Here is a 17,525-nt window from a genome sequence, read left to right as displayed (position 1 = left end):
CCCACAGCATTGCTGACCGGTGCTACCCAAATCAGACTTGCTTTGCACTCTTTGAACAATACAATGAGAATATGAATCAGGAACTAGGAAGGGGTCAAGCCCTTCGGTTTTTTATTTATTTATTTAAGAGGCTTGAATTCAGCCACTGACTTGATTGTGCAGATAACAGTAGGCCTGTTTTATAAACCCTGGTTTCTGTATGTGGTCCAATCCTTAGAAGTCAGTGCTTCATGCTGCACACAGATCTGCTCTACAGGCTCAGACTTGGAAGCAGTTTCTGGAAATCCAATTTGCTGCAGTTTTTAAAAATGAACTGTATATGTTTTCTGTGTACACGCCCGTACAGTGTTGAAGCTAGGCAAATCCACAGTGGAAATATTTTGAAACAAAGCTTTGAAATAGGAAGTATGAACTGGCTGCTGGAATTGTGTGAAACTCAAGCTGATGATGAAAATTGTAAAAACCATGAATGTGCGATTATGCACAAGTTCTCAAAAGCGCCTCTTTTCAATTTAACCACACTGTCAAGCTTGGTTAAAATGAAAAAGATCTGAAAAAAATCCAAAAGCCAAACAAACTCAAGGCAGAATTTGAGTCTGGAGGTGACTGTTTTGCGGTGAGGATATGTAGCTCGTGCTGGCTGGCAGCTGTGACTTCAAGGCTCCTGTGAATGCCACTGTCCCATCGCTGTTGGAGGAGCTGGTCCCTGCTCCCCGGGCGTGCTCGAGTGTGCCCACTCGGAGGTGTCAGGCTGGGCTCTGCAGGACGATGCTCGGTGCTTTCATGTGTGTTGGTAGCTCTCAGGATTTTCCTCTATGATGCTTATTGCATTCCTTGCCACAACCAGCTCTCCCCGGCAGTTTCTCAGGGCACGGGGTCCTGTGGCAGCACGAGTGGTGCCACTGAGATGTGGCCAGTGGTGTCTGTGCCCCGAGGACCGTGCGGCAGCACCTGCAGTGTGGAGGCAGATGCTCCTTCTGGCTGCTTGCCCATGCAGCACATCAGCTGAAGCTCACCTTTACCTACCCTGGCCATAGTGTTTGTCTCTTCTTCTGACAGCTGTGTCCGTGAAACAGTCTCTCAGATGGGATTATGCTCTTTGCTCAAGATGAGCTAGTGTCATTTGATTCAACGGCCAAAGACCACAGCTGCTGTTTAGCTTCTTTCCCAGAAAATGGAGGGTTTTGTCTGCCTGATGCCCTTAGCCTTGCTAGCCCCTGGCTCTTTACAGTCTTCGTCTCTCTCTAACCCCTTGTGATCTTTTTCCTGTTCCAGCTGCAAGAGCAGCGATTTCTGCTGTTACACTACTAAATCCTATTTATTCCATATTACTAAATCCCATTTAATCTGTTTAGTCGGTCTCTTTGGTGAGCAAAGCTTTTACTGTTGTCTTAAGCAAAAGTCTGCTGAAAATGAATTGCCATTCAATTGCTAGCTGTTCTTCTTGCATCTGACTAGCAAGTCAGTTGTGTGGTGCTGGGCGCTGCTGTGCCATGCATTGGGGATAACTGTTGTGGGGAAGGAGTTGGCCAGTATGGGCTTGGGAAGGTGCTCTTGTTTAGAGATGGAGCCACAAAGGCTTGTCGGGGGGTGGGTGCCTGTTCCATCAGCTGAGAGCAGTATTACGGCACTGCCAGTGCTTATTGTGTTTGCAATATTAGAAGGGTGGTGTTGTGCAGGTGACAGTGCTTCTCCCCCTTTATAAAACACCTGGGTGCGAGTGCCTGGTGGTTTGTGATGGTATTGATGGTGTTAATAGGGGCAGCTTCATTTCACTGCACACTACTGCTGAGTCCTCACTGTCTCACTCCATGTTGAGACTCCCTTAAAAATATTATTCTTCCAGACTGCTTTGTACCTGCCCTTTATTAGGTTCATCTGCGCTGCTTCCCCAGCTTCCCTGTGAATGTAATTATTCTGATGAGGCTTTTGACATTCTTAAGAAATGCGGTGTCTTCAGCTCTTCCTTTGTCCCTGCACAGCCATGTGCAGCAGGCTGTGCCCAGCCCTTCATGGTGGTAAATGCCACGGTGCTGCTGCTGGGCTGTTCATGGTCATTCCAGGTGATTCCAGACTCATTCATGCTTTTATTTGTGGTTTTGTCTGTATGTGCACACGGAGATTTTATGGAGTCACCATGCTTTCCTCCCCAGGGCTCAGGGGTGAGGTGCGCTGCCCACCCCGGTGCCATGGGCAAGGACATCTCGGGTGAGGAGGAGTATGTGTCTGAAGGCTTCAGCCGCACAGCGTAGCTGTAGCGGGCATGGGCTAGCTTTCTGGTTGCAGGACTTTAGGGAGAGACAGTCTTGTTTGAGCACAGGGGAGCTGAAGCCGTGTTGCCAGCGCTGTTGGTGCGTGCAGGCTGCCAAGCCTGGGTGAAGCAGCGGGCACTCCCTGGGCAGCTGGTACGTGTCTTTAGGTGCTGGGGAGGGAGAAGCCTCTGGGGCTTGGATGTGTCCATCAGGCATGGCTGTTGGCACACGGGGAGACCTGCCCAGGCAGGGTGGTGTCAGGGGAGGTTCTGGAACCAGCATGTCTTGCAGGAAAGCATTGGTTTGACCAGGGAAAGCAGCATAGGTGAAATGTTGGAGCAAATCACTTGACTGCCTTATTTAGGGGATCTATCTCAAAGTGTCTCAGTTGGACAGTGTGAAATGTTTTGTTTGTTATATAATTTCTGGGAATTTTGATTCACTTTTGATTAATTTGCCATTAGTGCTAAAAGCTAAAATACATGGAGAGCAATGCATGCTTCTTTTAGTGTTGAGATGGAATGTATCAAAATTAGTTAAGCTCTAATCAAGTGTGAAATGTTTGCTGAAATTTCTCTCAAAAGAAAGTTTTTCTGACCACCCCTGGCTTCTAGGCAAGTCAGGGTCTTGGGATGCCCCTCTGCTGGGTCTTGCCCCATGGAGCCGGGTAGGGACAAGCTTGCTCTGAGGATGCTGCATGGCTCGTAGGGGCTCTTCAGGCCACTTGCCCCATGCCTGCTGCCGCTCAGGGCAATCTCTTTGTTGACTGCAGCGTGAGTTGGATTAAGACTGTCGTGAATATTCAGCGTATGTGAATGTATTCATATTGTGCACAGACACTTTGTGGTAACGTTGGATGCAAAACATTTTCTCCAGCACTGTTTAGTGGACTAAATGCGGTACAACAGATTGTGTGGCAAATGGGCTCTTTCTGGAATATGGGAGCGACAGCTGTATTAATAGCACAGAGTGGAAAAAAGAAGCAGAACTGTCTCATTTGCCGAGTGTTGAAGGGATTGCCAGGGATGTCTCTTCTCCTGTACCATCTTCCAGAGCACCCAGTTTGGGAAGGGTCTGGTTGGGAGTCTGATTTGGCTCTTGTGCTGCCATACATCCCTGTGGGAAGCACTTGAACAGCTGAAAGAAACTCTGAAAGAGGTTCCTGGAGACTGGAGCAGGGCCACAGATGGGTTCCCAGCCCAGCTGGGGCAGAGGACTGGCTCTTGCCTTGTCTCTAGCTGACTTGCACTTTCCAGGTCCTTCAGAGCTGTTGCCTGGAGCATCTGCACTGTATGACTGTAATATTGCTAATTGACCTTCTTCAGACCACACTTTTTTAAAGCATAGGTATGGAGCAGCGGACCAGAAACCATGCTGGGTGTCCCAGGACATCAAGGTGTAGAGCAGAGAAACCAAGCTGTGTAGGGCAGATTGTATGCAAAGGTCCATGTATACCTGTGAAGCACAGGGCTGTGCCCAGGGTCAGTGTCAGAACATGCATCTGCACAGAAAGCCTCTGTCCTGCCACCGGCAGCTCTGGGAGGCTGGTAAGTAAGGACAAACCCTCGTGCATAATATTTAGACTGGGAGCTTCTGTGTTGGCAGAGATGCCGAAGCACCTTTCCTGCATGAAAGAGGAGGTCCTGCTGTGGTCGGCTGGCGGGCAAGTAGCCGTGTGTCTGAGCACAGGCTGTCTGCTGGGTCGGAGCAGCAGCTGTGGGCCAGCAGCAGGACCTGCAGCAGTGACCCTGTGGTATCCACAAAAAGGATGTGGCTCTGAGTGGCTGGAGAGTCCATGGTGTGCCGGTTGGCTCGGCTGCAGAGCTGCGCCGCTGCCCTGGGTGGCTGTGGCCTGGGCACAGGGAGGCAAAGAGCAGCAGCAGCAGGAGATGCTGTGGCCGGGTGTCATCATCGCAGGTGGATGGGGCCAGCGCTGTCGGAGCAGTCTGGCAGGAGAGGCTGTAGTGCTCAACGGCCGTGTGCTGGAGGGGTGGGCTGGCTCCGACAGCCATGCTGAGGGGCCACCAGGTGCTTGGCTGGATGCTGCAGCGGTTGCTGGGGAGGGGAGGCAGCCAAGAGGAGCTCACGCTTCGGGGGCACGATGGACTCTAGCAGATCTATGCAGTGGAGGAAGGCAATGCTAATAGACTGATAGTGTTTGTTTGAAAATTACATCCCTTTCTGACTTGTTCACTTGACCTTTTTGATTTTTTTGTTTCTTGTTCCCCCCAATTCCCTAGGAAAGATCAGCATCTACTTTCCCCTGTGAACTGCTGGTACCTGGTTCTGACACAGACGCGGCGAGAGAGCAGAGATCACGCTACCCTGAATGACATCTTCATGAACAACGTCATCGTTCGGCTGTCACAAATCAGTGAGGATGTCATCAGGCTCTTTAAAAAGGTAACCAAAGCAGTGATGGTGAGTTCTGCTCAGCGAGGATCCATCCTTGCATTTTAGTCTAAAATAGGAGCTCATTCTACACAACTGTGCCCTCCCAAAAGTCAGTAGAGAGGTACAAAAAAAACATCGCTGTTAAAATGCAGAGAAAAGTAGCAGGACTTTCTACAAAGTAAACATCACATCTCAGTGTGAAAACTCGAGAGGTGTTTGAACTCTGGACAGTGACAATATAAAACCATGGTAAGGCAGGCAAAGTAAAATTCTCCAACTTGCTAAAGACACAAAGTGAACAAAAACTTCTCCAAAATCATGAGAAAGCAGTGTGCTGCAGGATGTGAAGGGGAATAGGTGAGTGAGGTGCAAAAATGCTCTGAGGTAACAGCCAAAGGCCAGCTGGCTGCTTTATCTTGGTACTAGTTATGGAAAAGCTTAGACTAGAGATTTTCTTGTGGCGGGTGGTGGCGTTGCCAGCCTGAGGAACCTTATCCAACTGAATTGTCATTAGATGTTGCAGAGCAAATCTGTACAAGGGACTATCACTTAAGTCTTTCCAGATAATATTTATCCAAGGATAGTAAAGAAACAGAGATATAAAACTGTCAAGTGACTAGCAGTGAGTGTGACCTGGTGCTTAAACTGGCGTCAGTGCCAGAGAAATGAAAGGTGGAAAATGTGATGACATTTTTTAAAGACTCCTGGAGGGTTTCAGAGAACAGATCAGCAGTTTGACTTAAAAAACAGACTTGCTGGTTGAAACTGTAGTAGAGACCAGAATGACAGGCATGTAGGCAGATACAAGAGAGGAGTCAGCATGGCTTTCTGAAGAGTCACGCCTCAGAAATCTAGTGGAGGTATTTCCAGGAGCAGTGATCATGTGTGTAAGTTGGCACGGTACCTTTGGTGTCTTGTAGGCTTTGGAAAAGGTCCCTTGCTGAAATTCTTGAAGAAAAGAAGCTGCTGAAGAATAAGGAGTGGTTGTTGTCTGGATTAATGACTGGTGAAAAGGAAGGGAACAAAAGAAAGGAGAATTTCAATAGAGTTCCAAATAAATTATTTGGAAAAAGGATAAACAGTAAGATGACGAAGTCTGCTAGTGATTTATGATAACCAAATCTAAAAAAAATGTCAAAGACTTGCAGGAATCTTGTGTCCAGGTGGACCAGGACTCTGCAGTTGAAAATGAAGGGGGAGTGTGTAATGTGGTACGAGCAGGAAGGGTCACAGCAGTTTGTAGGTATTGAGTGGGAGTAAGGACCTCGTTGTGCCTGCTAATGTAAGCCATGGGTGGTCAGCAGGCACCGGGCAGGAAGAGACGGTACAAAGGAAAGACTTTTTAACATCCTTAATACTATCTATATTATATTACATTTGTAATATTATGGGTAATGCTACCTGTTTGTTGCCTCGTACCATGCTTTTGAAAGCCAGGTGTGTAACCTGAGTCCTTGTGCAGCTGGACAGATGTGAAGCCAGGCTCTGCAGGGGACACAGCGTCACAGCATGGGTGTGCTCAGTGGCATCGCTGACCCTTTTCTTCCACCTCTGGGCATTTGCTAATGGCTGCCCTCAGGGATACCATGGACCTTTCGCCTGGCTGTATGGCTCCTACGTTTTCCTTTATTTCTGTTGCTTGTTTTCAACAGGGGTGGCTGGAGAACCGCAGTGAGTGAGTGGGTGAGCCCACTGGGATGGCTGCCTCTCCAAACAGGAGAAGGGCTCTCCAAGCAGTGGTTATTTTGAAATTTTAGCCCAGCTGGAGAGTAAATTTGATGTGATATTTTTATGGCTATTTTCCTCTAGTTTATAGATCTGAACTAGAAATTAAACTGCAAGGTCAGGATTATATTTGCTGATCTGATGTGGGACATCATCCCTTTTCCTGTCCTTCTGGCCTCCAGAAATTGGACAATTTTGGGTTGTGTCAGTTCTCTTGTAAGTCTGTCTCAAAATCTCCCTCCCATTTGCATTTTACTCTGAACCCTCTTTTGAGATTTATATTAAGACTATCCTTCTGGTTAGCATTCCTAGGTCTGCAAAATGGTATGTCTCACTTTGAACCATATGATGACAAATCCAGTCAGTGCTCAAACAAGGACATAAACAGAGTGTTTGAAGTGTTCAGGGTTTTTTGGTGTGTGTTGGTTTTTTTTGGTTTTTTTTTTTTGTAGCAGGTCAATCCTCGGCCAGGACAAGATGATAAAGTATTTAATCATTCAGCAGAATTATTTCTTTGTGTTTGCTTTTCCTCAGTCCCTCCCCCTCTCCCTTCCTCCTCTTTTTCGAATTTAAATTTCAACTTTTAAGGCACAACACTTACAGAAATTCTTGCTCCTTGTTTCTCCCTCCCCTGTCTTCTTCCAGGAGAGGTGAAGTAGCCCTGACTCCATCTGCAGCCTGCAGAAGGCCAGCACCTGCTTTTAATCAGAGGGGGCTTTACAACAATAGGGTTGCGATCTGTGATTTCACTCGCATTTGTCCCTTGAGGTTTAAATTGTAGCAGAACTCACTGTCCCAGAAAATAATGCTCAGATAGATCATAGGAAAAGCTTATCTTATGTCATCATTTGCCCTTAATGTGGATAGGGAGGCTGTCTCATCTGAGGATATTCAGGTTGTTTAGTTGTTTTAACCTATTGCACCCTGTGCCCAAAAGAGGTCTGGGGCTGTGCCTCCCGCTTGGCAGCAGTGTTTGGCGAGAAGCCCGAGGCACACGTGTGGGAACGTGAGCATCCTGGTAAAAGGCTTTAGGACACCCAGGCCAGCCTTGCAGCTGGCACAAGACTGCTCAGAGGAGGGATCTTCCACTATTTTAGCTGATCTGGTTTTGGGTATGATGAGTAAAATGCTTGAATCTCTGCTCCTGGGGAGACTGTACGCTACAGGACCATTCAGCAAATAAACAGGCTCCAGAAGGGTTAAAGACATCTGCAGTTGTGCTTCAGCTGTTTGGTTTTGTTGTAGATTGCTCTTTGATGGTAAATTAGAGTAACTTTTTTTTTTTTCCAGAGATGTCACTTTTAATTCCTTCAATCTAGAATTTATTAATGGGTTGTGACATGCTGTGGGTACAGGGAGGAACTGCAAGGTTTTGTGTTTCATTATGTAAATGTAAACAATCTCAGCGAAGAAGCAGGGACAAAATATCTGGGGTATGAGGATGCGCATAACTAAGAAGCGAGTGCGGTGGTAATCTGCCGAGACAGACTGGGTGCTGAGCTGCTTCTCCCCTCTGCTTCCCTGGATGTGCTTGGCAGCAGTGGGGATCGTTCATCGGTAAATTGGGGCGTTGTGTTTTGTGCATCTCCACCAAAGTGTTTTGCCCTCCTGCTGACCAGCAGCGTGTGGTCCCTGGGGTTTGGCTGTGCATTGCTCAGGCACACCTACGGCTGCGGCTGGTGGGGATTGGGCTTTAGTGTCTGAGTTGAAGACATTTAACTGAGCCAGCTCCACATCTGACCTTGGCTCAGCTGAGGGCAGGGATGGCTTGCACGGGCCCTCAGCAGCAGGGCTTATGGGAGGTGCGAGCTGAATCTCAGAGGTAGAGGAGAAGTGAGGTTACATTTCTTGAATCATTGGCAAATCTGTTGTGGTGGGCTGGGGTCCCTGCTGTGGCTGTGTTTGGTGACAGGACAGCTTTGTGGCTGCCGCTCTGAACGGCAGCGGTGCCCGAGGCTGGTGCACTGCTCCCAGGGAAGCCGTGCCCTCTCTGCCACAGAGGGGCTTGTGTCTCTCCTGCGGCGGGAGCTGCGGCTTGTGGCTCAGCTATAAGGCTGGTGACGCTTGGGTCGGGGAGTTTGCCATCTTCTGCTAGTGGATTGCTTCTTTTTGGCTTAATTGGTGGCATTTTGTTACCTTTGAAAGTGAGAAGGAGGAGATTGCAACCCCTCCTCTCATGGTCCATTTCTTTTTAATATCCCCAGTGGTTGTGTGATGGGGAAGAGCAGGCTGCAGCCCTCGGGGAGTCCAGCTGAACTGCAAGGTGCAGAAGTCTGCAGGGGACTTGGCAAGGGCTGGCTCCTTGGGACGGTGATGATAGTGTTTGGGCTTTTGGTGAGGTTTGGTGGGGTGGAAATGGGATACTTCCTGCAGCCAAGATTTTAAACTCCACTCTGAAGATTTTAACACAGAACCAAAGAGACTTTATCAAGCCAGCCAGGTGTTATGTTGATAAGATCGATGCGCATCACTGAACTTGGTGGACCCACTTTGGTTGTCCACAGGCATTGCGGGCAACATACATTCAGTGTCTGAGCCAATCATTTGGCTCAGCAGACTCAAAAAGGAGAAACTTGATGTATTTAGGGGAATAGTGTGTTAGCTGTGAAACATTATTGGTCAAAAGTATGCATGTTCGTTGAGGGAGGAGAAGTTGTTAGTAAAGTGGTCCTGAGATGCAGAAATAGCCTGGAATCCCAGGAGAACAGATAACTAGAATAAGCTGAAAAAAATCAGTATTGAAAATTTTTAAAAATGAAACTGTAGGCCCTAAGTCATAGTTTGAAAAACCCCAGCAAATCCAAGAAAGGAAATGGGTAAAGCTTGTAATGAAAATACAAAAGAAGAGATGGGGATTGAATTCCTGAAATTGGCAGATAGAGGAATTAAATACAGAAGCAACAACTTTTAAATAAGAAGCATGTGTTTCTATAAAATATATGCAACAGTGCCTTTAATGCGCACATACAGTTATGCGCATATTGAGTATGTAAGCATATTTTTGTGACTATGGGTGTTAATAATTTGGTAATAAAGTCGTGTATGTGATCATATATAGGCAAAAGTTAAGTGATGCACGTAAGGAAAAGTAACTTTCCAACTTGGGTGTACTAAATTTGGGATGGCATGGTAGGGTTGAAATACCAGGCTCCAAGCATGCCATCTCAGCGCTCACTAGCAGTCAAAAAATAAAACAAGTTAGGAATTGATGGGAACAGAGCAGAAAACACCGTTAATCCCCTGCAAATCCATGGTACGCTTGCATCTCAAATCCTGTTGTTTTTCTTTCCGCTCCTTCCCTCCCAACACATACACACTGCCTCTGTGCTTGGTGGCATCGAGGGACAGAGCACCTCTGTGTTATGACACTTGCGTTGATACTGCATGAGGTGCGCTGGGCTGGGGTCAGGCAGCAGCAGTGGATTTGTGGTGTAAGGGTGCAGTACTGCAAGACCAGCACCGTGGGTGATGCGAGGAGTCTGGCTGGCACAACCTGGCCCCTTGGGGCACAGAAGGCATCTTCTAGGGATAGGAGCTGGTGGGGAGTTGCTTTGCTCTGTGACGGTGCCATGTCCCCCAGGACTGTCACGGGTAGTGCAGATTTAGGAGCAGAGACTCCCAAGGACTCTGACAAGAAGAAACCTGCCTGTCTGCAGGAGAGTCTATAGGCGGTCTTGGCATCGCTTGTGTTTAAGCATGGTGGTGGATGTCAGTTCAGCAATCCACAGCCCCTTTGTTGGCCTTTCAGGTATTTTTGAATCGCGTCCAAAGGAATCCCAATTATAACTGTGGAAACTTGTCTCCTTGAATAGCTGCAGAAAATATGCGCTGAACTGTGGGATTCATCAGAAGGTGGTCTCAGGGCAGAGCATGGAGAGATGCTTGTAATTCGTATTTGTAAAGGCAGGAACCACTCACAAAATGTAAGCCAAGTCTGGATTTGGACTCTGATAATTCTTTTGTTACAAAATGGGCAGTTGTTCCCATCCAGTGATGTGTTATCTTTTTTTCCCATTCCTTTTCTGTCCTTCCCTGGCCTTGCTTTGTGACCCTCTAATCTGAAGCCACGATATATATATGGCAATTTTCATAAGTGAGAGTTTGCTGGAGCCTAGAGACCCAAGACCAACACCTTTCATTAGCGATACCAAAGCTGGGGGCTGTGTTGCTGATGGCTGTTACAGTGAAGGAGAAGCCCGTGGGGATATTAAATGTGTCCCAGCATTTTTATAAAAAGACCCAATAATGATACCATTTACTTGTTGCACTGGCTGGTTATAGTTATGGTGACAGAGGGCCATTGTCCTGCAGTGGGTACAGCTTCTTGCTGCACAGAAACTGCTGTTCTCCAGAGCAGGGTAATAAATTTCTGCAGAGAGATTTTTGAGTCGGGCACAATGTCATCTGGAAGCCAGGAGCTGTGTATCCAGGCTGAGAGAGAAACATGAATCTTTGCCATGGTGTTGCTAGAGAGGTGGTCATGGGCACCTTTGGGGTACGTGGCCAGCACGGTTAAAAATGGGCCAAGAAGTCCTCATGTCACCTGCTCTGAACCTCTTGGTACAAGACATGAGAGATGGGTTGCTGCTGCTTCTCCTTCAGATTTCTGCCGTGTATTTGCGTTGGTTCTCTGGACTCATATGGGGAGATGCGTGTGTCTGAAATGCCCTCTGGTCTGTGCTACTGCCTGCCTTGGCTGGGCGAGTTTCAGCTCTCCTGGTTCCTCGCAGCACGCACGGGTAGCTCAGCTGCAGGCAGGACATGGCAGGTGCCAGGCTGCGGCCAGTCAGTGCTGGGACAACCTTTGTTATTTCTCTTTTTCTGTTTGCCTTGGCATGCTGGGTCGCACAGTTGATGCCCAAGATGTTTTTCATCAGAAAAGCATCCACAGGTGCCGGGAGCAGCAGGCCAAGCCAGGGGAAGCTTTCTGAGCGCAGCCTGCTTTGAAGAGCCCAGGAGCGGGGTGCCGTTCTGAGCGGCTCTGGGTGGCTTGGTTTTGGTGGTGGCTCAGCCTGCAGCTCCTCCTCGCAGTCTGCCGTGGTGTCACACACGACTTGAAAGGTGGTGGTTTGAGTGGGAGTACGGAGCTGCAGGAGCTCAGGAGTAGAAATCGGGTTTGACTCTCCAGCTCTTCCTGGTTCTTCAGCATGGCTGCCACTGGGACTGGCTCTGGAGGTGGGCTGCGATTTAGAATCACAGAATCAGTTAGGTTGGAAAAGACATCAGGTCCAACCATTAACCAGCACAGCCAAGTCCACCACTAACCCACGTCCCTAAGTACCGCATCTACATGTTTTTTAAACACCTTCAGGGGTGGTGACCCCACCACCTCCCTGGGCAGCCTCTTCCAGTGCTTGACCACCCTTTCAATAAAGAAATTTTTCCTGATATCCAATCTAAACCTCTCCTGGCACAACTTGAGGCCGTTTCCTCCTGTCCTACTGTTTGTTACCTGGGAGAAGAGACCTACAAGGGAGAGATTTTTTTGATTCCCCCTACTCACTGCCAGGCCTTGACACTGACATTGAGGTAGATGTGGTAGGCTGAGCTTGGGTCGGAAATGTGAGATGCAGGGAGCATGTGGCCTCTGTGGTATTGTCTCCTCTTTCCCAGCAGAAGCTTTCCGGGGAAATGTAGGACCCGGAGATGGAATGCTGCTTGCTTGAGTTGAGGAATGGTGCCCCGTCACAGAGGACTGCAGAGCTGTGCAGATGTTTAAGGGTATTGCAGAGCTTCTGCGAAGAGGTGCTGCGGTGGAGACCTGCAGGTAGGTTGGGGAGCTCCGTGGGCAGCGCAGGGGACCAGCGTCCTCTACCCAAGCATCCCTGGTGTGCAGCTTAGCCTGTGCGGCTGAAATGAACAGCCAGCCTCCCTGCCTGCTCTGGCAGGCTGGTGAGCCTTGCTAATGAGTAGAGGAAGAAAACTCAATTGTGCAAATTTCCCTGGAGCTTCCAGCGTGAGTTGCATTCCTGGCGCAGGAGGAGGTGATCAAGGCAAGTGTGTTAATGTTGCTAATAGGCAGGGAATAAATGGAGATGCTAAGATACGTCACTGCAGAGATCTAGCTTGATCTGTTGTTGGAGTGAGTCTCTGTCACCATGAAATCTTGCAGCACGTCCTCCTGGCAGAGGCACAACCTGGGCGAGGGACACACCGCTGGCCCCCCTGGGCCGAGCAGGTTTCTCCCCTTTTACCTCCCCTGCTGTGGCAGAAGGAAAGAAGTTTGCTGCTTCTTCCGAGTATGGAATACAGGAAATTACATGTTTGAGACAGAGCATTGCTATGTCCGAAATAACTGTGCTGCATTATTGCCTAGTGTGAGATTTAATTACGTTCCATGACAGTGAATTTAATTATGCCCCATACTGCAGTGTCCTGGATGGAGATTTAATGAAGAAGTGGTGTCCGGAAGGGAGTTTTCTTTGTCTTTAAAATAAGCATTCTTTGTTGCCAGTAGTCTGTGTTGCTTCTTCCGCTTACTTTGCAGAGGCAGGAATTCTCATAAACCTACTAGGCTGAAGCTGTTGCAATCCCAGCAAGCAACTGTGTTTTTTAGTAGGAATGGGAGGCGTAAAACAAGCAGCTAAATTGGAGCTTGGGTTTTGCGGATGGTACCAAGGAACTCGGATGACATTTTGGCATTGTCTCCTGTAAGCACACAAATGTAATTTCCCTGTTAAAAAAAGGGGAGGCAGCAAACGCGGAGAAGAGGAGAGTCCTTCAGCTTCTCACCTGCCTGCATTCAAAAGAGGCGCCAGCATCACGAGGTTGGACACTGCCCTCTTGGATGGATGCTGGGAGACTTGACGGTGCTGGAGACCATTTTGGTCTCCACCAGCAGGATGCGGGGTGTTTGGTTTAGGGTGTCTGTAAAGCAAATGGGTCTTTAAATGTCTTATCCACCTGTGGTCCTGCTGTGTCAGTGTAACTCAGGGGAATGCTGCTGACCACTGAGCCATTTTTTTGTTGCTCTATTTAGGAGTCTAAAATTAGGTTTGAAAATTACGGCTTTGTGGGCTTCCCCCCTGCTGCACAGGAACCCTGGAGCAGAGGCGAGAGCTGCAGCTGGGTCTGGGCCATGGCTGCCCCACAAGCCTGTCCTCCCTCGGCCGGGGGGCTCGGTGCGGCGCCCGGGCTGTGTGTGGCAGCAGGGTCACCCTGGAGGGGTTATGCACGGCTCTGAGCTCCTGCACGCTGGGAACATCTGGGCTCCGAGACCCCCGCTTGCAGACGCTGACTTTAATAACTCGCATTCTGGAGGGATACATGCTTTTAATAGCTTTCTGGCTTGTTAGCAAGCCACAGTGAGGTTTGCGAGACCAGCTGACAACTGCCCATGTTGGCAGGGAGGGGAGGAGGACTGGGGTTTCCAGCAGAGGTTCCCAGGTGGTGGGGGGTACTTAGCACCTTCTGGTACTCAGCATCTCCTTGGCACCTCACTGATGGCAGAATGGGAGCAGTGTGCGTCAGTTGTGCTTCTGAAGATGAAAACTTTTCATCTATGTAGGTTGTCCAGCTAGCTTTAATTAGAAGACCTCTCTGTGTTGTGGGCTTCTTTAGGCATCCAGCCAAGAAGCTGACAGGATGTTTTCCCTGACTGTGTGCACAAATTCATGGAGTTATTTGAGGAAATCTGAAAGAAGCTGCTCAGTTTTTTTTGGTTTGGTGGTTTGGTTTTGGTGTGTGTTGTGGTTTTTTTTTTTTTTTTTTTTTTTTTGGAGGGGGTGTCTATACTTAAACACATCTTCAAGCTATAATAAATGTTTCCTAGCCAAGAAAGTTCCACAGACAGATTTGGGGTGTAATTACAAGGGAGGCAGGAAAGCAGTGCATACACATCTACGGTAGCATCCAACCACTGGATTCCTGAGTGGGAGCGACTTGATCTGCAGCCAAGCTGAAACGTTCAGTGGCTTGCTGAGCTGCAGCTCTCCCGTGAAATGCCGCGTTCATGCTGTGGGAGGTAGGCAACTGGATCCGCTTCATCCTGCCTGGCAGGGAAGCTGCAAACAAACTGGTGACAGGATTTCAGCAGACAGGGGGGTGGAGGGAGGAAGATGCCGTGAGTTTTCACACTCGCGGTGAGCTTTCCCCTAAGCTCGCTGAACTGTTGTTGCGGTGTGGAATCGGAAACTTTATTATATAACGATGGTGTTGCTGTTTCGTAATAAAATGTCCATTTTGAGAGGTACTTTGGTTCACTCACGTGAGAATAGTTAAAAGGGGCTACTGAAGACAAATTGGGGACCGTGGGTCATGGTCAGGGTAAAACTAAAAGGTGAAGGGCTGGGGCAGGGGCTGGGAAGCCCTGGTAATCTTTGTTCTGAAGTATGAAAGTTGATTGGAAGTTGCAAGTCCAGCAGCGGGTGTCTTTAATGAATCTGTGAAATCGAGGCAGACGGACAGGTGATACTGTATGCCTGGAGAATGCAAATCTAAGTGATTTGTGTACTCACAGGTGTTTATTGTATAATGTGAGTTAGGGTAGCTAATGTAGCACTAGCACAGCCAGCTCAGTGTGGAGAATGCAGCGGCCGCTCACCCACATCCAGTAATGCAGGTTTTGTTGAAAAATAGGCAGTCAAGCTGTAAAACGCTACCAGCTATGGAGCGGGCCCAGCTTCTGTGCACTCTGCCAGGCTTAATGTGAAACAAGTCCCCAGAATGGGGGGGAGGGCGTTACATGTCAGGTCCACACAGTGAGTTGGCTGCGGGCTGGAGGTAAATCCTGCTAGTGGAAAGGCAAAGCAATATTGTCTGTAATTCTAGATTCATCCCTGTCTGTTTGCAGGGTAAATAAATTGCGTGATATTCTTCATCACGGTCTCTGAAACCCAGGTTGGGTGATCCATGGACAAACATCGACCTCAAACAAAAATGCAGCAATTCTGAAATAGCATGAGGATTTACTGTACTGAATGTGTTCATGTTTATAATCACGCATTTTATTTTGTTAAGGATTTGTAGAAAATTAAAGGAAATCAAAATACCAGTTTACTTTTAAACTTCATTGTCACAGGCAGATTGGAAGAGGCAGCCATCTGTATTTTGGTTTTAATGTTTAGAAATGGAAAAAACCGAGCCCAGATGTGGATTGGCAGCCCTGTTGATGTCTTTTCAGCTCCTGGAGCAGGAAGGATCTTAGACAGGATTTCTGAAGTGGTGCACATAAGCCCCCTGGGGCATTTCTCATGCTGCGGGGCCGTTTTGTTTTCTAAAATAATACCCAGAATTAAAAAGTACGTGGTTTTGTTAACTGCACTGCAGAGCGAAGAATGGCAAGTCTCGCCTTCAGTAGGGGAGCCAGGAGAGGTCACATCTCTGAGGGGGCAGAAGGTGTTTGAGAGGGGCATTACCAGAAGCTGGTTGTGCTGCCAAGGTCCACCCCCTCCATTGTCAGCTGAAGGGTGGAAAGAAAAACCTCACAGGTCTGCGAGAGGTTGCTGTGGTTTTGCTGTCTGCAGGATGGGTGTGAAAGCCTCTGCTGGGATTAACAGGGCCCGCTCGGGGACGGGGTGGACGTGCTGGGGACAAGTACTTCTGGCTTGGCCAGGATGAGGTTGGCCACTCTGTTTAAGAAAAGAAGAGAACAGTTCACTGCTTCCCTGTCCTACCAGCTTGCCAGTGTCCCCAGCCTTTGTCCCCTTCCCTGGCACCATGGTGTCCTGTACCAGTACTCTGGCAGCACGGGGTACCTTCAGCGTACCTTTGATCAGCTAGTCAGAGGGAGAAAACCTGTCACCTTGTTTCTTCTTCCTGAAATTGAACCGGGCATTTGTAGGGATCCCATTCCCTCTTTCCATGCCTCCTGCCTATTTCTGGAGTTTGAAGCCCTTTGAGTGGTGAGAGGTCCTCTGGAGCCACGGTGCACTGGGGGTGTTCCAAGCGAGGAGTATTTGGAAGTCATACAGTTTTACTCTTCCCTCCAAAATAGACTTTCCTTTCAAAACTGCACGTTGTGAGTGTAATGGAGTCTCAACTCTTCTTTTTGTCTTCCAGAGTAAGGAGATTGGCTTACAGATGCATGAAGAACTCCTGAAAGTCACCAACGAGCTTTACACGGTGAGTAATGAGCTGATCCTACCCATGCCTAGCCTGTGCAGCAAGGGGAGCGCAAGCAACATCATTTGTTAGAACAAAATGCCCATTCAACGTGGCAGTGATTTGCGGAGGCTTGCTTTCCGTCCTGCCATCCCGTGGTGCAGCCTGTTCATTCCTCTTGCGTTTGTGAGGAACCTTTCACTCGTCACAGGTGTTGACGGCAGCAGAGGAAGATCTCCCGGCGGCCCTGCCGTGAGGGGCTGCTGCGGCCACACCGTGCCCTCTCGGCAGCTTCACTGCAGCATCAATGGAGTTGTTTTGGGCATGATCCGGTGTGATGCCTGGTGGCAGTAACGCTCTCACCTGCTAGGCTCCTATGCCGTGTTGCCTTTAGGCCCTTCAGCTTTCTCCTGGCTGGTGCTTTCTGCCAGGCGCTAATGGCCCGGCAGCTGTGCTCCGTGTTGGCAGCTAATTTGTGGCTGAAACCTGACCCGCTTCTCTGAGGCTGCTGGCCTGTGGATGATGGCTGAACATGACCCGCTGCTGAGGAACACATAAAACTTTTAGCTTGTGTGTTACCAGCTTCATCTCCCTGCTCCAAGGAGCACTTTGGTTGCCGAGCTGCCTCTGTGCCTCCAGGTGAAATCCTACACTGCTATTCAGAAGTTGCTCTTCAAGCAGGTTTTCATAGTTGGGCAGTAAAAGTCTTTGTGTTGCTTGTCTTTTGCCCTGTAGCAATTGGATTTGTTTTTTGGTATTTTATTTGAGGTTTAGTATCAACAAAGCAATATAAAGTCAGTCTTATGTTGGAAAATTGAGGAGATGTATTTGCTTTCTTTGGTTGCATCTGTTACTGGTACATAAATAACACTGCAGTAAGTTTATTCCTAAACAATTATTTTATTCCATCTTTTTGAAAAATAGGCCTAAACAACAGAGCATGAATGATACTATTTGAAATTTCTGCCATAAATTTTTTCTCTTAACAGGTTTGTTTCTGCATTGGTTGTTGAAGGATTCATTTTTTGTGAGACCTGAAGTGTGGGTGGACAGCCAGATTGGATTAAAAAGCCTGTGTGAGATTTGGGAGTGTGCTGTTGATGGTTGAATGTT

At 48.3% G+C, this 17,525-nt stretch overlaps 1 protein-coding gene across 2 annotated transcripts in view; it reads left to right on the top strand.

The window, feature by feature from the left end:
- Window positions 1–17,525, top strand: part of SRGAP3 (SLIT-ROBO Rho GTPase activating protein 3) — a 126,374-nt gene that overhangs the window by 62,964 nt on the left and 45,885 nt on the right. For both annotated transcript variants that reach the window (XM_080387549.1, XM_080387550.1), the window contains exons 3-4: window positions 4,493–4,655; window positions 16,371–16,433. In XM_080387549.1, the coding sequence (XP_080243675.1) occupies window positions 4,493–4,655; window positions 16,371–16,433 (226 nt within the window). The remainder of the gene's footprint in view (window positions 1–4,492; window positions 4,656–16,370; window positions 16,434–17,525) is intronic.

The sequence above is a fragment of the Falco punctatus genome (assembly GCF_963210335.1).
Source record: "Falco punctatus genome assembly, chromosome: 4".
In the NCBI taxonomy this organism is placed as follows: Eukaryota; Metazoa; Chordata; class Aves; order Falconiformes; family Falconidae; genus Falco; species Falco punctatus.
Note: the sequence above shows the minus strand (reverse complement) of the source record. Positions and strands in the feature narration are given on the sequence as shown.